The following is a 17581-nucleotide window of genomic DNA, read 5'->3' on the forward strand; positions in this document are numbered from 1 at the left end:
TGATTACTCAGATTTAATATACCACACAAACTTAGTTAGCGACGCCAAATTAGTCTCTTTCAGTCGTCAAATGCCTAAACCACCTTCCCCCTTTGGCTTGCATACCTTGCTCCAACGAACTGTAATAGCTTTAGCAGAAGATGCATCTCCACTCCAAAATAAAGTTTCAAATCCACTTTTCCATAAGAGCAACCGACGATGCAGGCCATAGAAAAATTATGAATAGGGATGTTGCACATTACAGACCTCACCAACTCCACCCTTCCAGCCAACAATAACAATCTTCCCTTCCACCCTGCTAGTCTTGCCTAAAATTTATGTACAAGAGGAAGAATGAGGTCTTTTTTAACTCTGCCTTTGAAGAGCTCCAACCCTAGGGTACCGAGTGGGAAAAGCACATTCAGGAATTCTCAGGGTATTTTTAATTCTTCACTTTCTTTGCTCCGAAATCGAACCCAAGAAAATTTTACTTTTGTCCATGTTTATTCTTTAACCCGAATAAGCCTGATAGATATCCAAAAAATTCTTTATATTCCTTACGCTTCTCACATCTGCATTAATGAAAATAAACAGATTATTTGCATACAAAAGATGAGAAGGCGTGAAAGTATTTCTAGGTCGGGGAATCCCCTTCACCAATCCTTTTGATCTCAAATCACTCAATCCACGACAAAGAACTTCTTCAGCTAAAATAAAAAGCAATGGGGACAAAGGATCCCCCTATCGAAGGCCGTGCTCCACCCCAAAAAAACCTATTGGACCTCCATTGATTGACACCGACAGCTTTGTAGACACCATCATTTGACGAATCCAATAAATCCACGTTTGGGAAAAACCAAACTTAATAAGAACATCAAACAGAAAAATCTACTCAAGCGTATCATAGGCCTTTTGTATATCCAACTTCAATCCCAAACTACCCCACAGCATTTTGAGAACATCATGTTTGTCAATTCCAAAGCAACACCAATATTGGAAAAAATTATTTTTCCTTTCTAGAAAGCACCCTGCTCTTCAGAGATCAGCTTAGGAAGAAGAGGAGAAAGACAGGTTGCCATGATACAACAACAACAACCATAACCTTATCCCAACTAAATGGGGTTGACTACATGGATCTGAAGAGACCGTGACAGTAATAGAAATAAGAGAAGTAGGAGTAAAAAAGTAAAAAAGCAACAAAAAAGTAAAAAGTAAAAAAAGATAAAATAAAGTTACTAAAGGAAAAAGTCTAAGCAATAATCAAAACAGCATCCTAGGAACATCCCCCGATAAGGGTCGGCTACAAGGGTCCTTGTCCTCCAAACAACTCTATCCACGGTCATACTAGGATCGAACCCTACCAGATGCATATCCTTTCTTCCCAGTTCTGCAATAGTCATTGTAGGCCTGCCCCTACCTCTTTTAACTCCTTTAAACTGAATTTGGCTACTCCTCCTTACTTGTGCATCCATTGGTCTCCGTTGGACATGACCATACCACCTCAAGCGGCTCTCATAGGTTACCATGATCTTAGGGATTATCTTAAAAAACAAATTCCCTAAACAAATAGGACAAAATTGGCCAACTTTCTTAGCATTATCCACCTTAGGAATCATGGTTAAAAAGTTGTTCACTCCTTTAGTAATAATACCTTCACAAAAAAAATTAGATATAGCCAGACATACCTCCGGACCCACAATGTCCTAGCAGACTCTGAAAAACGTTCCTGGAAAGCCATCATGACCAGGGGCGCTGGAAGAGTCCAAATCAAGTACTGTGGATTTTATTTCATCTAGAGAGGGAATAGCGTCAAGCATAATATTATCTTCATCTGAAACTAATTTCGGAATATAAGAAAGCATCTCCTCCGTATGCACTGAACCACCCCCCCTCCTTTAGAAGTTTTCAAAATGAGATGCCATAATGTCACCTATCACAACAGGATCTGAATGTACCACTCCATCATCCGTTTGAAGATTTCTAATAACATTTCTGCGTCTCCGAATTTTAGTAGAAAGATGGAAATAGTTTGTGCAGCGATCCCCACACTTCACCCATCTATCTCTGGACTGTTCCACCCATAACTTCTCCTGCATCGTTATAGCTTTATCAAACTCACCCTTAGCGGCAAGCTCAAGATCAAATAAGGTCCCATAAACCTTCCAATTCAATATGGCCTTGGATTTCCTCAACACACCTGTGAGTACGAGCAACCTCAACATCCACATGGGGAAACACCCCTCTTGCCCAGTCCTTTAAACGATACTTATGACGTTTAAGTTTTTTGGCCACTACAAAGATAGGCGTCCCTATCACAGGAGAGTTCCATGACTCCCGCACAACATCACAAAACTCAGAGTGCTCTGCCCAAAAACACTGCGTACGGAAAGGAACGTTTACAGGACGGGGCTTATCAAAACAAGAAATAACAATAGGCGAATGATCCGAATACCCCCGAGGAAGAGCCCGTTGAGCACTGCCTGGTAATTTAAGAAACTACTCTTATAGAGGCTGCGATCCAAAACTGCTCGGACATTACCAACACGGCTATTGTTGGACCATGTAAATTTGCACCCAGTCGACGGGATAGACCTCAACGAAGCTGAATCCATCATTGCAGCAAATTCCTCTGAAGACCCCACATTGAATCTACCTGGGCCGTGCTTTTCATGCGCGAACAAGTAAGAATTGAAATCACCAATTATCATCCAAGGGCAATGAATCCCTGAAATAGACACAAGATCACACCAAAGCTGACGGCGACACCAAAGCTGACGGCGACAAACCCGCAGACAATGAGCATGCATGCTGCACCACCATTATAAACACCTAGACCCCTCCAACAACTACATACATAGATATATGCTGATTCGACATTAAAACTATCAAAGGAGGCTGTAAATAGTCCTTCCAAAGAAACCAGAGGTTTGGGTGACCATCATCCCTCCGATTATTATGAACAAAATTTAAATTATAACCCATAGAAACGAAAAAACCTTTTAGGACACTTCCCAGGGTCTACCTTCGGTTCAGCCAAGCACAAGAAAATTGGATCATGTTCACCACCGTTAAATATTGTCATAATTAGCTTAGCACTATGCCTCTTGATAAATAATCATGGTTTGTGATTACTGCAGATTTCCCATTTGCAATTTCAATCAAAAGTTACCTAACTACAACTCAGGCTGCATTTCTTTCCCCTTTTGAGGGTTTGTCACACAATTAAGCTACCCAACGTTTTCAATGAAAAAGAAATAAATACACTGTTCTTTCATTGGAAACCTGAACTGTTAAATGTCTCCAATAGCAAAGAAAAGTCTGAAATAATTAGCTACACTGAATTCCGGTACTTTAGAACTTCATTAATATCTAAATCATATGTCTTGCAAATATCAGAAATGACACACTTACTGAGACCATCCTTAGGATCTTGGCCACGAATAAGCTTGTCGAGCTCCTCAGAGGGGTGCAAAACCTATACAAAGGGAAACACAATCTCAATTTTTTTTCCTGTTGGGGGTGGGGGGGTTGGAATAAAACTGGCTGAGGAAATGAAGGATAAGTTATAGTACAAAACACTCTCAAAGTTCTATTTGAGAATAAGAAAATAGTTTTCCTTTCTTACGAGTAGAATGGTTCTCGTGTCTAAAGTGGCATGTGAAGCAATATATGGGTAAGAGATATTGAGAAAGATTCTTGAGCAATTGATAGAGGGAGACAAGCATTAAGGCCAACTAGGGATTTGCTATCTCTCACCTACAATCTGTGTATGGTAAGCCTTTCTTTTCTGTTCTTTTTCATGATATCCCCCCCCCTCCCTCTTCCCTTTACGATAATTGCATGCTCTAGGAAGGAACATACAAGGTGTTGAGTATCAGTATTGGTCAGCGTATTGGGAGGGTGGTTTTAACTTTTAGGAGACGTATCAAAGATATGTGAAGAGACGCAAGATACCCTACAGATACGCCTGGAAACACTTAAAAATGCATGGACATGCGTAGGAAATATGCAAATACTATTTTGAAGCATCATACACCTTAATAAACAATAATTAGGTCTAACCATAGAACGTCAGGTGGTCCAATATACACCACATGGTAAATGAGTTAAGGCCTAAATTTTGTGCATAAGTATTGTCCCGTGATACTCTAATTACTTGCCAATTTTGAACTCAGTCAGAGTTGGTCATGTGGTAGTATAAAACTCATAAAATTCTTAATATTTTGAAAAACAAATGGATGGATAAAAATACAAAGGAAAGATGTCAATACATGGGTGGTAAATGACTAAATTTTACTGTGAAAATTGACATGTAACCAATCTAGACCATAGCCTTCCTATTTAACGGTTAGATATGCCAAGCCATCATTCTATGTGGCACATTAGGCGACAGTACATGGAAGCTTCCATGGGTAGTAAGGACACCATCATCTAAAAGAAAATGCCACTCAAGATCATCTGCACCATCACAATGAAATTGGTAGACCCACCATGCACCGTGATGGCCTTCTATGGAAAGTCCACATGTCATGTCTTAAACTGATTAGATTCCACTCCTCACTAAAGATCCGAGATTACATCAAGCTGGGCTCCCCTTCCCAAGGCTTCATTACAATTAATTCAGGTGGAGCTCTCGATAAGAACAGGTCTGGCCTGGGTGCTTTCTTAAGAGATTGACAGGGAGCCATCTTAGCAGGAAAAGCTACATTGGGATCTTATGTTTCTGAGTTCTGACTTACTTGCTGAGGCCTTAGCTCTAAAAGACAGTATGTTGCTAGCTTGCGTCATAGGTTTTAAGCAGCTGGTCTTCAAATTTGATGAAAGTATTCAACTTCTAAGCCCTTCTACAAAGTCGTTTTCAGATTCTACTCTCTTCCGAAGCTAAAATCAAGCAAAACAATGAAGGAAAATGCACTGTGGATAATGCAAGAATAATCAAATTAGTAACTAATATATTAGAAACTAAGCAACTAGGATTTGACAGGTCAAAGACCAGCCTTGTCAAAATCGTGGGGCAGAATCTTGGGTCTTCTAGAAGGCCTGCTGGGCTGGCTCGATCTGGTCCTGCTAGGTTGGCTCGAGCTGGTCCAGTCCTGGCCCATTAGAACCTGGTTCGATGGGCCAGGAGTTTGGTTCTTCCTCTTCCTTTGGTAATGCTGGCTAATCATGGGATCTACATTAGTGGAGCTCTCGATTTCGAGTTGTTCTGCTTTCAGCAAAAAAAAAAAGGGGCGGGGGTTTACAGGCTTTAAATTGAGACGTCTCTGTGTGTCTCGGTCTATTTAACACAACATTTTTTATTTTTCCTATTTTGTTTTGTACTGTCTTGAATCAGTACCCTATGAATGCGATACATATCAGGCTGATACATATCGATACTTAATTCCTTGGGTACATATTGTGAATTTCTGAAGCAGGTTAAAGGTTGGGATAAACTTCACAGAGTGACAATATAGGTATTCAATACTAATTTAATGATTTTTTCAATCTCCAGTATGGAGCAGGTTTTTTTTCTTTTTTTTTGGATTATTCTTTTTTTGGTGCTACCCTTGGGTGCATTGGTGCGGCAACTAGAAATCAAATGCTTAAGAGAATGGTTACTACAACAACAACAACAACAACAACAACAACAACGACAACTACTCAGCTTTATCTCAATTAAATGGGGTCGGCTACATGAATCCTTATCCTCCAATCAGTTCCATTTGAGGTCATACTTCATACAAGGCCTAAGCTATGCATGTCTTTCCTCACCACTTCTCCCACAGACATTTTAGGTCTACCCCTGGCTCTTTTAGCTCCTTTCTCTGTACTGGTGCATCTAAAGGTCTCCATTGAAGATGGCCATGACACCTCAAACGACTTTCTTGTAGCTTATCATGTATCAGAGCTACTCCCAAATCAGCTCTAATTTGCTCATTTCTTATTTTATCCTTCCCAACTTTGCCACACATTCATCTCAGCTATACTGAGTTTATCTATATGATGCTTCTTAACTGCCTAACATTCCGCACCATACATCATAGCCGGTTGTATGACTATTCTATAAAATTTTCTTTGCAAGTTTTACAAGATTGCATTGATCACACAGCACTCTAGACACACCTCTCCACTTCATCCATTCTATTTAATTATATATTTAAACATCATCCTCTAAATTACCTTATTTATTTATGATTGAGCCCATATACCTAAAATAATCACTTTGCGTAATCTCCCTCTCATCGATTTCACACCTCATTATCCACAATGCTTCTCCTTCATTCATCTAGCATTTTCCTTGTGCTCACCATCTTATTAAACAGCTTGGTTAGCCAAGATAAACCAAAGATTCCTAAAATTTTCCACACTTCTATTGGGACGCCATTTGGACCTGGTGCCTTCGCTACTTTCATCTTCCCTAAAGCTTCTTTACTTCAAACACCCTAATTTTTCATATATATCTACGACATGTGATATCTTGACGCATAATGCAGCCTTCCGGGACACTGTTACTAGAACTGTTTTTCATTTAGTAGGCTGTAGCAATAATCTTTCCATCTCCCCTTAATGTCCTCATCCCTTATTACTACTCTATCATCTTCACTTTTAATATATCTAACATGCCCAAAATCTCTACTCTTCCTTACCCTAATTTTAACTATCTTATAGATAGCTTTTTCCCCCTTCCTTTGTGCTCAGATTGTTATAAAGATCTTCATATTTCCTCACACTTGCTTTCCCACAATCTTCTTAGCTTCATTTTTTGAAAAATTTTATCTTTTTAGATTCTCTACATCTTTAGTCCTTTGCTACGTCTTCAAACTAGTTTTCTTAGCTTTAATGGCTGCTTGAACCTCATCATCCCACCACCAAGTCTCCCTAGAGGAATGACATTTTCCTTTCAATTCACCTAGGACATCTTTAGCAACCTTCTTAATACAAGCAACCATCTCGTTCCACATCATCATCATATTAGTGTGTCCATCATATTCCCACCTTCCTTGTTTGACCAATTTACCAGTAAATGATTTCAAGATAACTCCTTTTAAGCTCCACCACCTTATCCTTAGGCAAATAAGCTCACATTTCTTTTGATTCGGCGTAATGAGACTGTTAACGTGAATAAAACTAGAGCTGAATGCTTGGATAATCAAAGACTGATCCCAAGCTGTATATTTATAATAAAGAATAAAACATTACATGGACAGTATTGCCCCAACATAGCCGACTCTAATAATGAGTCGGCTGTACATAGTAAAGAGAATAATAAAAAGGGAAAAACACTTTACCACTTAGTCCCTTAGTGAACACATTGGCTAACTGATCAGCAGACTTCACAAAGGGAACACAGATGAGTCCGGCTTCGAGCTTCTCCTTGATGAAATGTCGGTCAACCTCCACATGCTTAGTATGATCATGCTGGATAGGGTTATGAGCTAATGGCTGTTTTATTATCACAATAAAGGATCATGGGAAAATGGACAGCAACACCAATATCTTGCAACAATCCTCTAAGCCATAGAAGTTCACAAATTCCTTGTGCCATCGCACGGAACTCTGCTTCAACACTAGACCTTGCCATAACATTCTGCTTCTTGCTACGCCATGTGACAAGGTTCCCACCTACAAAGGAACAATAGCTAGAAATTGACTTTCTATCAGTGGAGCCAGCTCAATCGGCATCAGTGTAAGCTTCAACCTTCAGATGACCATTGGGAGAGAGAAGGATTCCTTTTCTTGGAGCAAACTTCAAATACCACAAAATACGAAGGACTGCTTCCATGTGAGAGGAATAAGGATCATGCATAAATTGGCTCACCAAACTTACAGCAATGGCTATGTCAGGTCATGTGTGAGAGAGATAGATTAGTTTGCCCACTAGTCGTTGATAACGACCCTTGTCAATAGGTTCACCCTCTTTCTCCTTAAGTCGTGTAGTAGCTTCCATAGGAGTATCTGAAGGATGACAACCTAGCAACCCAGTCTCAAACAACAGATCTAAGATATATTTTCTTTGAGAAAGAAAGATGCCCTTCGAAGATCGAGCAACTTCTATCCCTAGAAAATATTTTAGAGTCCCCAGATCCTTTACTTCGAACTCACGGCCAAGGAAGAGCTTCAAATTCTTGATAGCATCACCATCATTACCAGTGACCACAATATCATCTACATAGACTATGAGAATAGTTACCTTGTCACCAACTCGTCTGGTGAACAAAGTGTGATCAGCATTGCTTTGCTTATAGCCTGCTGAAATCATAGCTTTGTGAAATCTGCCAAACCAGGCTCTAGGTGACTGTTTCAACCCATAAAGAGCACGCTTTAATTTACAGACCTTGCCCCTAGTCTTGTCGTCAGAGAAGACTGGTGGAATATCCACATATACCCCTTCCTCAAGCTCCCCATGGAGGAAGGCATTCTTTACATCCAACTGCAGAAGATCACACCCAAGATTTGCAGCACAAGATAATAACACCCTCAAGAGTGTTGAGTTTCGTCACTAGTACAAAGGTCTCCTGATAGTCAATTCCATAAGTTTGAGTGAACCCCTTTGTAACCAGACGTGCCTTATATCGATCCACTATACCATCAGCCTTCTGTTTGACCACAAAGATCCATTTACATCCAACTGATTTTTTCCCTGGAGGAAGAGCCACAAGATCCCACGTATTATTTTTGTGTAGTGCTCTCATTTCTTCCAAGATTGCTGCCTTTCACTTTCCATCTGTAGATGCTTCCTGCCAATTTTTAGGAATTGAAACAGAAGAAAGAGAAGATGCAAATGCACGAAAAGAAGGAGAAAGAGAACTATAATAAACAAAACGAGATATGGGATGCAGAATGCAAGTCCTAGTACCTTTGCGAGGAGCAATAGGTAGGTCGGAAGAAGAAGGCTTACCAGGAGAGGAAGGATCTGGATCTTGAGCCGGCAACTGGATGGGTATTAGTGCTATAGTGGATTGAAGCTGCCCCCCTTTGGTGCCACCCTTTTTATAGGTGATCATATTGAAGTTGTCAATCCTCTTCTGAAACTCACCAACAGTTCTCTGGACTGGAGTCAGCTCCCCCTGAATAGGAACATTAACAACACTCTTTTCCATGGTCTCCCCTTGTAAAAGATTCCCTTCGGATGAGGGGAGAACAGCCAGAGGAGGTTGAGTAGCAATCAAAGAAGGTTGGGCAGCATTTAAAGGAGGTTGGGCAGCGGCCATGGGGGGGCTGGACAGCAGCCGTAGGAGGGTGGGCAGCAGTTGTAGGTGGCTGGGCAGCAGTCGTAGGGGTTAGAAAAGGAGGAACCTCAAAAGACAACACATCTTCACTAGAACTCTCCCCCTGAAGAGGTGGTGAAGAATAATAGGAAAGGGTCTCATGAAAGACAACATCCATACTGACCAAAGTACGGCGGGAAGGGGGATGGTAACACTTATAACTCTTTTGGGTTGGAGAATAACCCAAGAAAATGCAACGTAACCCCGTAGGTTCAAGTTTACCTGGAGATTTTGTATCTCTAGTATAACACACACAACCAAACACTTTGGGAGTCACAATAAAGGAGGAATTCCCCATTAAAACATCAGTTGGGCTACGGGAGTCAGAGACCCCAGATGGTAATCTATTGATGAGATAGGCTGGAGTGAGAACAGTATCTCCCCAATATTGAGATGGAACATGCCTAGCAAACATCAAAGCCCTGGCCACTTATAACAAGTGACTGTTTTTCCTTTCTGCCACACCATTATAGGCAGGGGTGTCAACACAACTAGTTTGGTGAACAATACCATGGTCAGCTAGATATTTTTGAAAGTGGGATTCTTTATACTCAGTTCCATTATCACTTCTCAATATTTTGAGAGTAGCCTAGAATCGGGTTTGGACCATTTTATGAAAATGTTGAAAACATTCAAAAACCTGATTTTTTGTGTGTAAAAGATACACCCATGTATTCCTAGAGTGACAGTCAATAAAAGAAACAAACCATCGATGACCAGAGACGACTAGGACCCCAAACATCAGAATGCACCAATTGAAAACAAGAACTCCTTTAATTTGATAAAGAATAAGTTGAACGTGTCTGTTTGGCTAGAACACAAGCCTCACAAAAAAAGTCATCCTTATTACATTGGGTAACCAAACTAGGAAATAAATGTGCTAAAATTCCTAATGGAGGGTGACCTAATCTAGAGTGCCGTTGGTAAAGTTCAGAAGAAACCAAGGAGTTCTGGTGCAGTGGAGAAGGTATTGGTGGTAGAGAGTGACGACCATCTTCAAGCAGGTACAATCCACCATGTACTTTACCCAATCCAATCGTCTTCCCAGAGCCTAGATCTTAAAAAACACAATGGAAAGGAAAACAAGTTACTCTGCAATTAAGATCATGAGTAATACTACTAATGGAAAGAAGGTTAATAGCAAAATTAGGAATATGTAAAACAGAGGACAAAGGAAGAGAGGAAGTGCAGTTGATGATTCCTTTTCCAAATATGGAAGAAAGGGAACCATCAGCTATTTTGACCTTGTCTTTCCCAGAAGTAGGAGAATAACGATGGAACAGGCTAGAGCAACCAGTCATATGATTTGTAGCTCCAGAATCTATGATCTAAGGATGGGAAGCTACAGAAGCACAATGACCACCAAATGGAATACCTGACTGGGCAAATTGTGAACCTGAAGTACTAGAAGAGTTGGTAGTAGCAGCGGATGTAGTAGAGGCAGCAGCAGCAGAAGTCCTTAGCACACGAAGGAATGCCTGTAGATCGTCTTGGGATAGACCAGTGTCAGTGGCAGGGGCTAAGGTAATAGACTCAATATAATTGGCCTTATTCTTTGGCTTTTACTTGGCAGCCCGCTTAATCTCAAAGCCAGCCAGTTTCCCATGAAGTTTCCAACACTTTTCTTTGGTGTAGTAAGGTTAGTGACAGTGCTCACAAACAACAGTGCCAGGAGTAGAATCACTAAAAGAGGTGCCAATAGGTGCAAGAGTAGCCGGGGCAGCAAACTGGAGGGCTGATCTGTCAGTAATAGGAGGGTACAACATAGCAGCCCTACGGTTTTCCTCAGAGGAGACCAAATCATATGACTATTCAAGTGTGGGAAAAGGCTTATGGCCCAACACCTGAACACGAATCTGGTCATACTCCACATTCAGACCAGCCAGAAAATCATAAACCCGAATCTTGTCCACATGCTTCTTGTATGAAGTGATGTCAGCAGTTGTAGCCGGATGATAATCAGAGAAGTGATCCAATTGCTGCCAAAGACTACGCAAAGTAAGCATAATACTTGGAGACAAATAATTCTCTCTGTGTAGTGTGTAGAGCCTTCTTCCTGAGTTCATACACCTAGGCATCATTGCCAAGTTGCCCGTAAGTTTCCTTGCAAGCAGCCCAAATCTAAGAGGCTGTATCAAGGAGAAAAAACCCATTCGCAAGGTCTGAAGTCATGGAGCTAATGAGGTAGGACATGAGCACTCCATTGTTTGCAAGCCATCTGTCTTAAGCAGCACCAGTCTTAGTGGGCATAATACTGGTGCCATTAATATGGCCAGTAAGGCCACAGCCAGTACTGGCAAAGGAAGCAAACCAAGACCAAAGCAAGTAATTAGTGCCATCCAATTTGATTGGATTAGGAGGAAAAGTATGATAATTTGATTTACCTTGGCCATCACCAATAGAAGTAGTAGTCGAAGTAACTGAATCACCCATAATGACAGCAGAGAAACCCAAATCGCAGAGAGGGGCTGTGGACCTGTGGTGATGAGAAAGCTATAAAAGAAACTCCAATATAATGTCCAGAAATAAGAGGAGAGACTCTGTGAAAGATACTCAGATGTGTCTCCAAGGATCAGCAGCAACAGATAGGTAAATCCCTGAGATCGACTTTTTCAGGGTTTTTCTCAAAACCCTGATTATGTTGAGATCGATTGAGGGAAAAACAGCACCAAAAACCTGTTGAGAGGCTGAAATTTGGATCAAGTGGCCTCGGAGGATTGCTGAATCACCTCCCAAAAATCAGCACCAACAGAGATCAATACCCCAGAGATCGATATTTGCAAGATTTTGGGAAAACCTGGAAAAAAAAAAAATCGATCAAGGAGGAAGGCTTCAAAATTGCTGGCTGGAGATGGAGGCTTGGCTTAAAAACTGCTGCAAATCTTAATCTTCAGTCAGGTGGAGTGATTCCTTGTAGTTGAGATTGAATCAGTCCAAAAAAGAGAAGTCTTCAAATTTCGCAGGCAGGAAGCAAGCCCTTATCGATCAGATTTTAATAGCATGGAATGAGGTGAAGGAGGGCAGCAATTGGATCTATGGATCACCTCATCAGTGCTGCCCTATGTGAGAATGGAGAACAAAAGAGAAGAGAAGGAGATGAGAGAATGAAGAGAAGTGGAGAAGAGGTGAAGAGATCGAGAATGGGGCTGTGGAGAACACTAGTTTGAAACCTGCTCTGATACCATGTTAACAGGAATAAAACTAGAGCTGAATGCTGGGATGATCAAAGACTGATCCCAAGCTGTATATTTATAATAAAGAATAAAACATTACATGGACAGAATTGCCCCAACATAGCCGACTCTAATAATGAGTCGGCTTTACATAGTAAAGAGAATAATAAAAAGGGAAAAAGTCCAGAATACCCCCACGGTATTCTGGCCCATACAATCCAACAGAAACACATATCCATGACTACAACGGTTAGGCTCTCCCTCGGTATAACCTTACAATCCTTACATAACAACCTATCAGACCTTCTAGTTAGTAAGAAAACTACTTGGCTATTATGATGCCCAACTTTGAAGGTACTATATGCTCCTCTCTTTTCAAAGCATGTGTTTACAATGAATAAATCATAATCAACAACGAAATCTAAAATAGAAGTCCCCTCATTCCTTCTCCAAACCATATCCTCCATGTACACCTTCATAGCCTCTACGATCTCTCCCAACATGTTCATTCAAATCACCTCCTATAATAATCTTTTCTCCTTGACTAAAACCTTACACTAATCCATCCATGTGTTCCCAAAATTGTAACTTACTACTTTCATCCAATCCTACTTGGGGCGCATAAGGGCTAACAATATTGACAACCTCTTTCTCCAACACATGCTTGATGGATATAATCCTATCACCAATTCATTTAACATCCATCACATAGTAGAGATTTAGGTTAGGAGAGCAAGTACAAGAGGGGGAAGAAGTTGAAAGACGAAGAAGAGGAAAGAAGAAGGAGAAGAGAATATTTCGTTTGTAATGGTTGTGTGAGAGAGATCTCTCCACACCTATATTACTTCATTAATAGACTTGAGAATATTACATACACCTCCCTAGGGAGGTAAAAGATAAGAAAGGTAAGAAATAGAAAAAATACCCAATAGGGCAACTAGATATAAGACTAGTTCCCAAACTACCCTTATCACATAAGATCTAACAACTCTAACACACATCAATCTTTAAATCTGTATCCAATACTATGCCCAAACCACTTCTATTACTTTTATCCCCACTCCCCAGTGTAACAAAGTTTAAAGTCACCAACTCCTAAGCTTTTTTACCCTTCCATCTAGTCTCTTGAATACAAACTATGTTAATCCTTCTTCTCCTCATAACATCTATCAATTCGAGACTCTCACCCGTTAAAGATCCTATGTTCCAAGATGCTAATCTAATCCTATGATTATGGACAAACTTCTTTACCCGCACTCATCCACTATGCAAGAACCCTTGCCTACTTCTCACTACATCCGGGCACCGTCGCGGTGCATTGCCTACAAGGGTCGCCCTAGCTAACTTTCTCACTCACTATTCACTATAACCAAGTCAAAGTGTAGTGCATTACTTACAAGGGATGCCCTAGCATAAGGTCGAAAATATAAGGGTCTAGAATTCATGTAAAAAGGGTTTGGCTAAAGTTTTTTTTGGTGGCGGCTGCCGACCTGACGTACTAAACCTCCTCCCTTATCCGGGCTTAGGGACGTCAGAAAAATACTGGCAGAGTTTTAATCTATTTGAGAGAATAATTAACTTCTATAAAAGATGAGTTTTAATCTGTCTGGCCTTCTAGCCTTTTTCTTACCTAATTTTCTTTACTTTGGGGTAGGGGGTATCACATTGATCAAACATCTCCATGTTGGGCAACTGAGACAAATTTAGAATTGCATTGTCATTGTTGGCAACATTGTCTCTGTGTTTGGGTGTTGTGGCAGTGTTCCCAAGTGTCTGGGAAGGTCAGACAGTGGCTTAGCAGTGTGTGATAATGTTGTGTGGGTCCCACAAGTTGTTGATGATGTGGTTACATGGCCACGATGCATAGCATGTCACATGATGAAAAATACTTGAGGTCTTGAGGTGGCATAAAATGTGGAGTGGTAATTTTTAAAGTGTGGCTAAAATGGAGGCATTAAAAAAATTGCCAAATGGCGCTGCCATTGTAGCATAACAGCCAGAAATCCATGTCAGCATGTTAGCCCAACAGGATGGCATGGAGTACTGCCACATGCACAGGTTATGGGCAGCTTATTGATGTGCAGGCATAGCCAGCAGCCTCAGGGGACATGTCACCAGCCTGCCTTAAGGCAAGGCACAAGGCGCACAACAACCACAGCTGGACATGGCCAGCGTGCACAGAGGCTCTCACACAAGGGATGCTCAAGACTGGCTTGGTTTCAATTTTTTTTCTAAGTGTTGTCTCGCTCTTAAGCGGTTCAACTTATGGTCTCAAAGAGAGACCCACCATAGTAGCTCTCGGTAAGATGAGAAACCACAGGGTATTAAGTATATGATGTGTTGCTTCCAGAGTCTTCTGGAACGTCAGATGGGTATCCTCAAGCGAGATCGCGGTATCTTCCATTGGTCGAGCGATTTGAGCATTGTGCGCCGCAAATGTACTGAATCGCTATCTAAGGCCAAAGCCCTCTTTGATCCTCACTGTCAATCCTGGTTCCAATCAAGCAGCTATAAACCCATGTGGACCCATGTGGTCTGTTGTTTCAGTGTTTTGATGGAGCATGGTACACATGCATTTGATGACGTTTGGCTGCCCGGCCTATCTCCTGTTTTTAAAGTATCCATCGTCATAGAATCTATCCAGATCCAAGGGCTAAATCAAGCCTGCTTTTTAATTGATGATCCAACAGCTATAATCACAGCCGCTGGACTGTGGGAGATGTTTATGTCACGAGACTTGATTAAAAAGTCATAAATGCCCCTGGAAAGATGCCATTTTGAAGGTTCAACTTCAAATGACCATGTCTTGGCCATTTTAGGTCGAAATTGACCCCGGTTTCTTTCTATATGCTCAGAATTCGAGAACATTACTGTAGCACTTTTGGGAACTTTTGGAGCTGGAAAACAAAGTTTTCATCATTATTTCTTAATTGGGTGCTTGGTGCTACATGCTTTGGTGTTGGGACATCACCGGAGTGGATTTTTAAGCGTTGAAGCATCGCCAGAGGTTGGGATTGTCAGGGCAGTAGTAATCTAGGTTTGCAAACTCTTACTTCTATTGTCTAGGTTGTACCTTAACATATGCCTAGTAGGTGATCGATGTAATGGGGGTTTAAATTTTTTATTTCACATATCGTATTGACTGTCAAGTTGGGGTTTGACAGTGAGGAGGTTGTTGCCCTAGGTAATGTTGTAGCACTATCAGAAGCAGGAATAGAAGTTCCTGGACTGTAGGAGCAGTCAAATTGTTTTGAGTATCAAGTATTGGGTAATATATGAAGCCCAGGGTTGGGCACTACACCATGGATGTAGGCACACTACCAACAACAACAACAACAAAAACAACAAACTCAGCTTTATCCCAACTTAATGGGATCGGCTACATGGATCCAAACAAAACAAAGTATGGAGATCTGAGTTCTAACTAAAAAAGGGGAAAGAAAAGATGAGATAAGAGGGATGGGGGAAAGAGATGAGAAATGAGAAATGGAAAATGCCAAATGAAAGATGGGAAATAGATAGAATTATGAAAGATGAAAGATAGTAAGAGGAACGAGGCACAGCCCAACACGTCAGGAGAATCTCAGCTAAATGGGGTCTGCTACATGCATAGCTGTCATGGTGTCACTGTGAACCAAGTCAGTGGAGGGGTGTTACGTCGATATATCGACATGTCGCCCAATGCCATGGCAATCATGTCGACCATGTTTTATTTTTTATTTTCTCAATTTTTAATGTCATTTAGTATGCTATAATATATATCTTATAACATAAAAAATCAACATGAAAGTGTACTACTAGAAAAATATCAACTAATTATTTTAACCCCACATAAACTGATCAATGCAGCTGTTGAGAATTGAGATAAGTCCTAAGCTAGGATGGAAAACACAAAATCAAAGGACTGGTTTTTAGCAGATTAACATTAAGCTGAAGGGAAAAAAAAACTGAAATTATGGAGTTGAATATGTGCTTGCTGCTGTTGTGTACTTGTGTGTGTGTGAGACTGTGAGTGATCAGTGATGGACTACTGGCTGTCTGGCTATAATAAATCCCTCCCCCCCCCCCCCCGTCTCTCGACTCTCTCCCTGTCTCTGTGTGTGTATGTGTGGGCCGTGTGGCTGTGTGCAAGGTAAGAAGAAGAAAAAATAAAAGAAAACACCTTCTCTGTGACTGTACAAGCCTGCAACTGCAAGGGAAGAAGAAGAAAAAAGAAAAAAAAAACCCGAGAGGACTATGGCTGTAACTGAAATAAATCCCTCCCCCCCCCCTCTGTCTCTCGACTATCTCCCTGTCTCTATGACTGTACAAGCAGTTGCGAAGAAGAAAAAAGAAAAAAGAAAAAAAAACCGAGAGGACTACTAACTGAAATAAATCCCCCCCCCCCCTCTGTCTCTCAACTCTCTCCCTGTCTCTGTGTGTGTAACTGTGTATGTGTGGCTGTGCAAGGCAAGAAGAAAAAATAAAAAAAAACGATACTACTAGTACTGGCTGTAATCATTACCGGAGGCTGGGAGGAGAAGAACTGAAGAAGAAGAGGACTGCCTGGGAGGAGAAGAACTAAAGAACTGAACTGAAAGATCGAGTTACCGGAGGACTGGGAGGAGGAAGAAGAACCAAATTAAAAAATAAATAAAAAATTACTTGCCTGGAGTCCTGGAGGTTGCCGGAGGGGTTCGAACTTTGAAGGAGTGAAGAACTCTCTCTGCCGAGAGTTGCAGGAAGCCAGGAACTAAAGCCAAAGTTGCCGCTTGCCGGAGTCACGATCCTCTGTCTCACGAACTGTTCCTCTGTCTCGACTCTCTCCTTTCGACTCTCGAACTTTCTTTTGGCTTTTGCGATTTCTATTTCCCCTAAATTAGGGTATATGTTTAATGTTTTTAATTTTTTTGTTAATGTGCATTGCAGGTGTTACTTTTCAAGTTACACCTCCAATACACATTAACGAAAAAGCATCTAAGCTATTAAATGGTTTAAAAAAAAAAAGTTTAAGCCTAACTTTTATACATTCAAATGTACAAATATCGATTGATATGCCCATATATCGTGGTATGGCGTCCATGGCGACGCCATGGAGGCCATATCGGTCGATATTTACACATTAACCATGACAGAGCTCGATATATGATTTTCTCCAGCGCCAGGACGCCATGGCGGCACCATGACAACTATGGCTAC

The 17581-nt window shown here is 41.0% G+C and overlaps 1 protein-coding gene across 1 annotated transcript in view; it reads right to left on the reverse strand.

Moving 5' to 3' along the window:
• Positions 1-3100: 3100 nt before the first annotated feature.
• Positions 3101-17581, reverse strand: part of LOC122644653 — a 62481-nt gene continuing 48000 nt past the window's right edge. Inside the window, exon 8 of the mRNA XM_043838040.1 lies at positions 3101-3454. Within this exon, the coding sequence (XP_043693975.1) occupies positions 3311-3454 (144 nt within the window). The 3' untranslated portion in view covers positions 3101-3310. The remainder of the gene's footprint in view (positions 3455-17581) is intronic.

The sequence above is a fragment of the Telopea speciosissima genome, chromosome 11 (genome assembly GCF_018873765.1).
Source record: "Telopea speciosissima isolate NSW1024214 ecotype Mountain lineage chromosome 11, Tspe_v1, whole genome shotgun sequence".
NCBI lineage: Eukaryota > Viridiplantae > Streptophyta > Magnoliopsida > Proteales > Proteaceae > Telopea > Telopea speciosissima.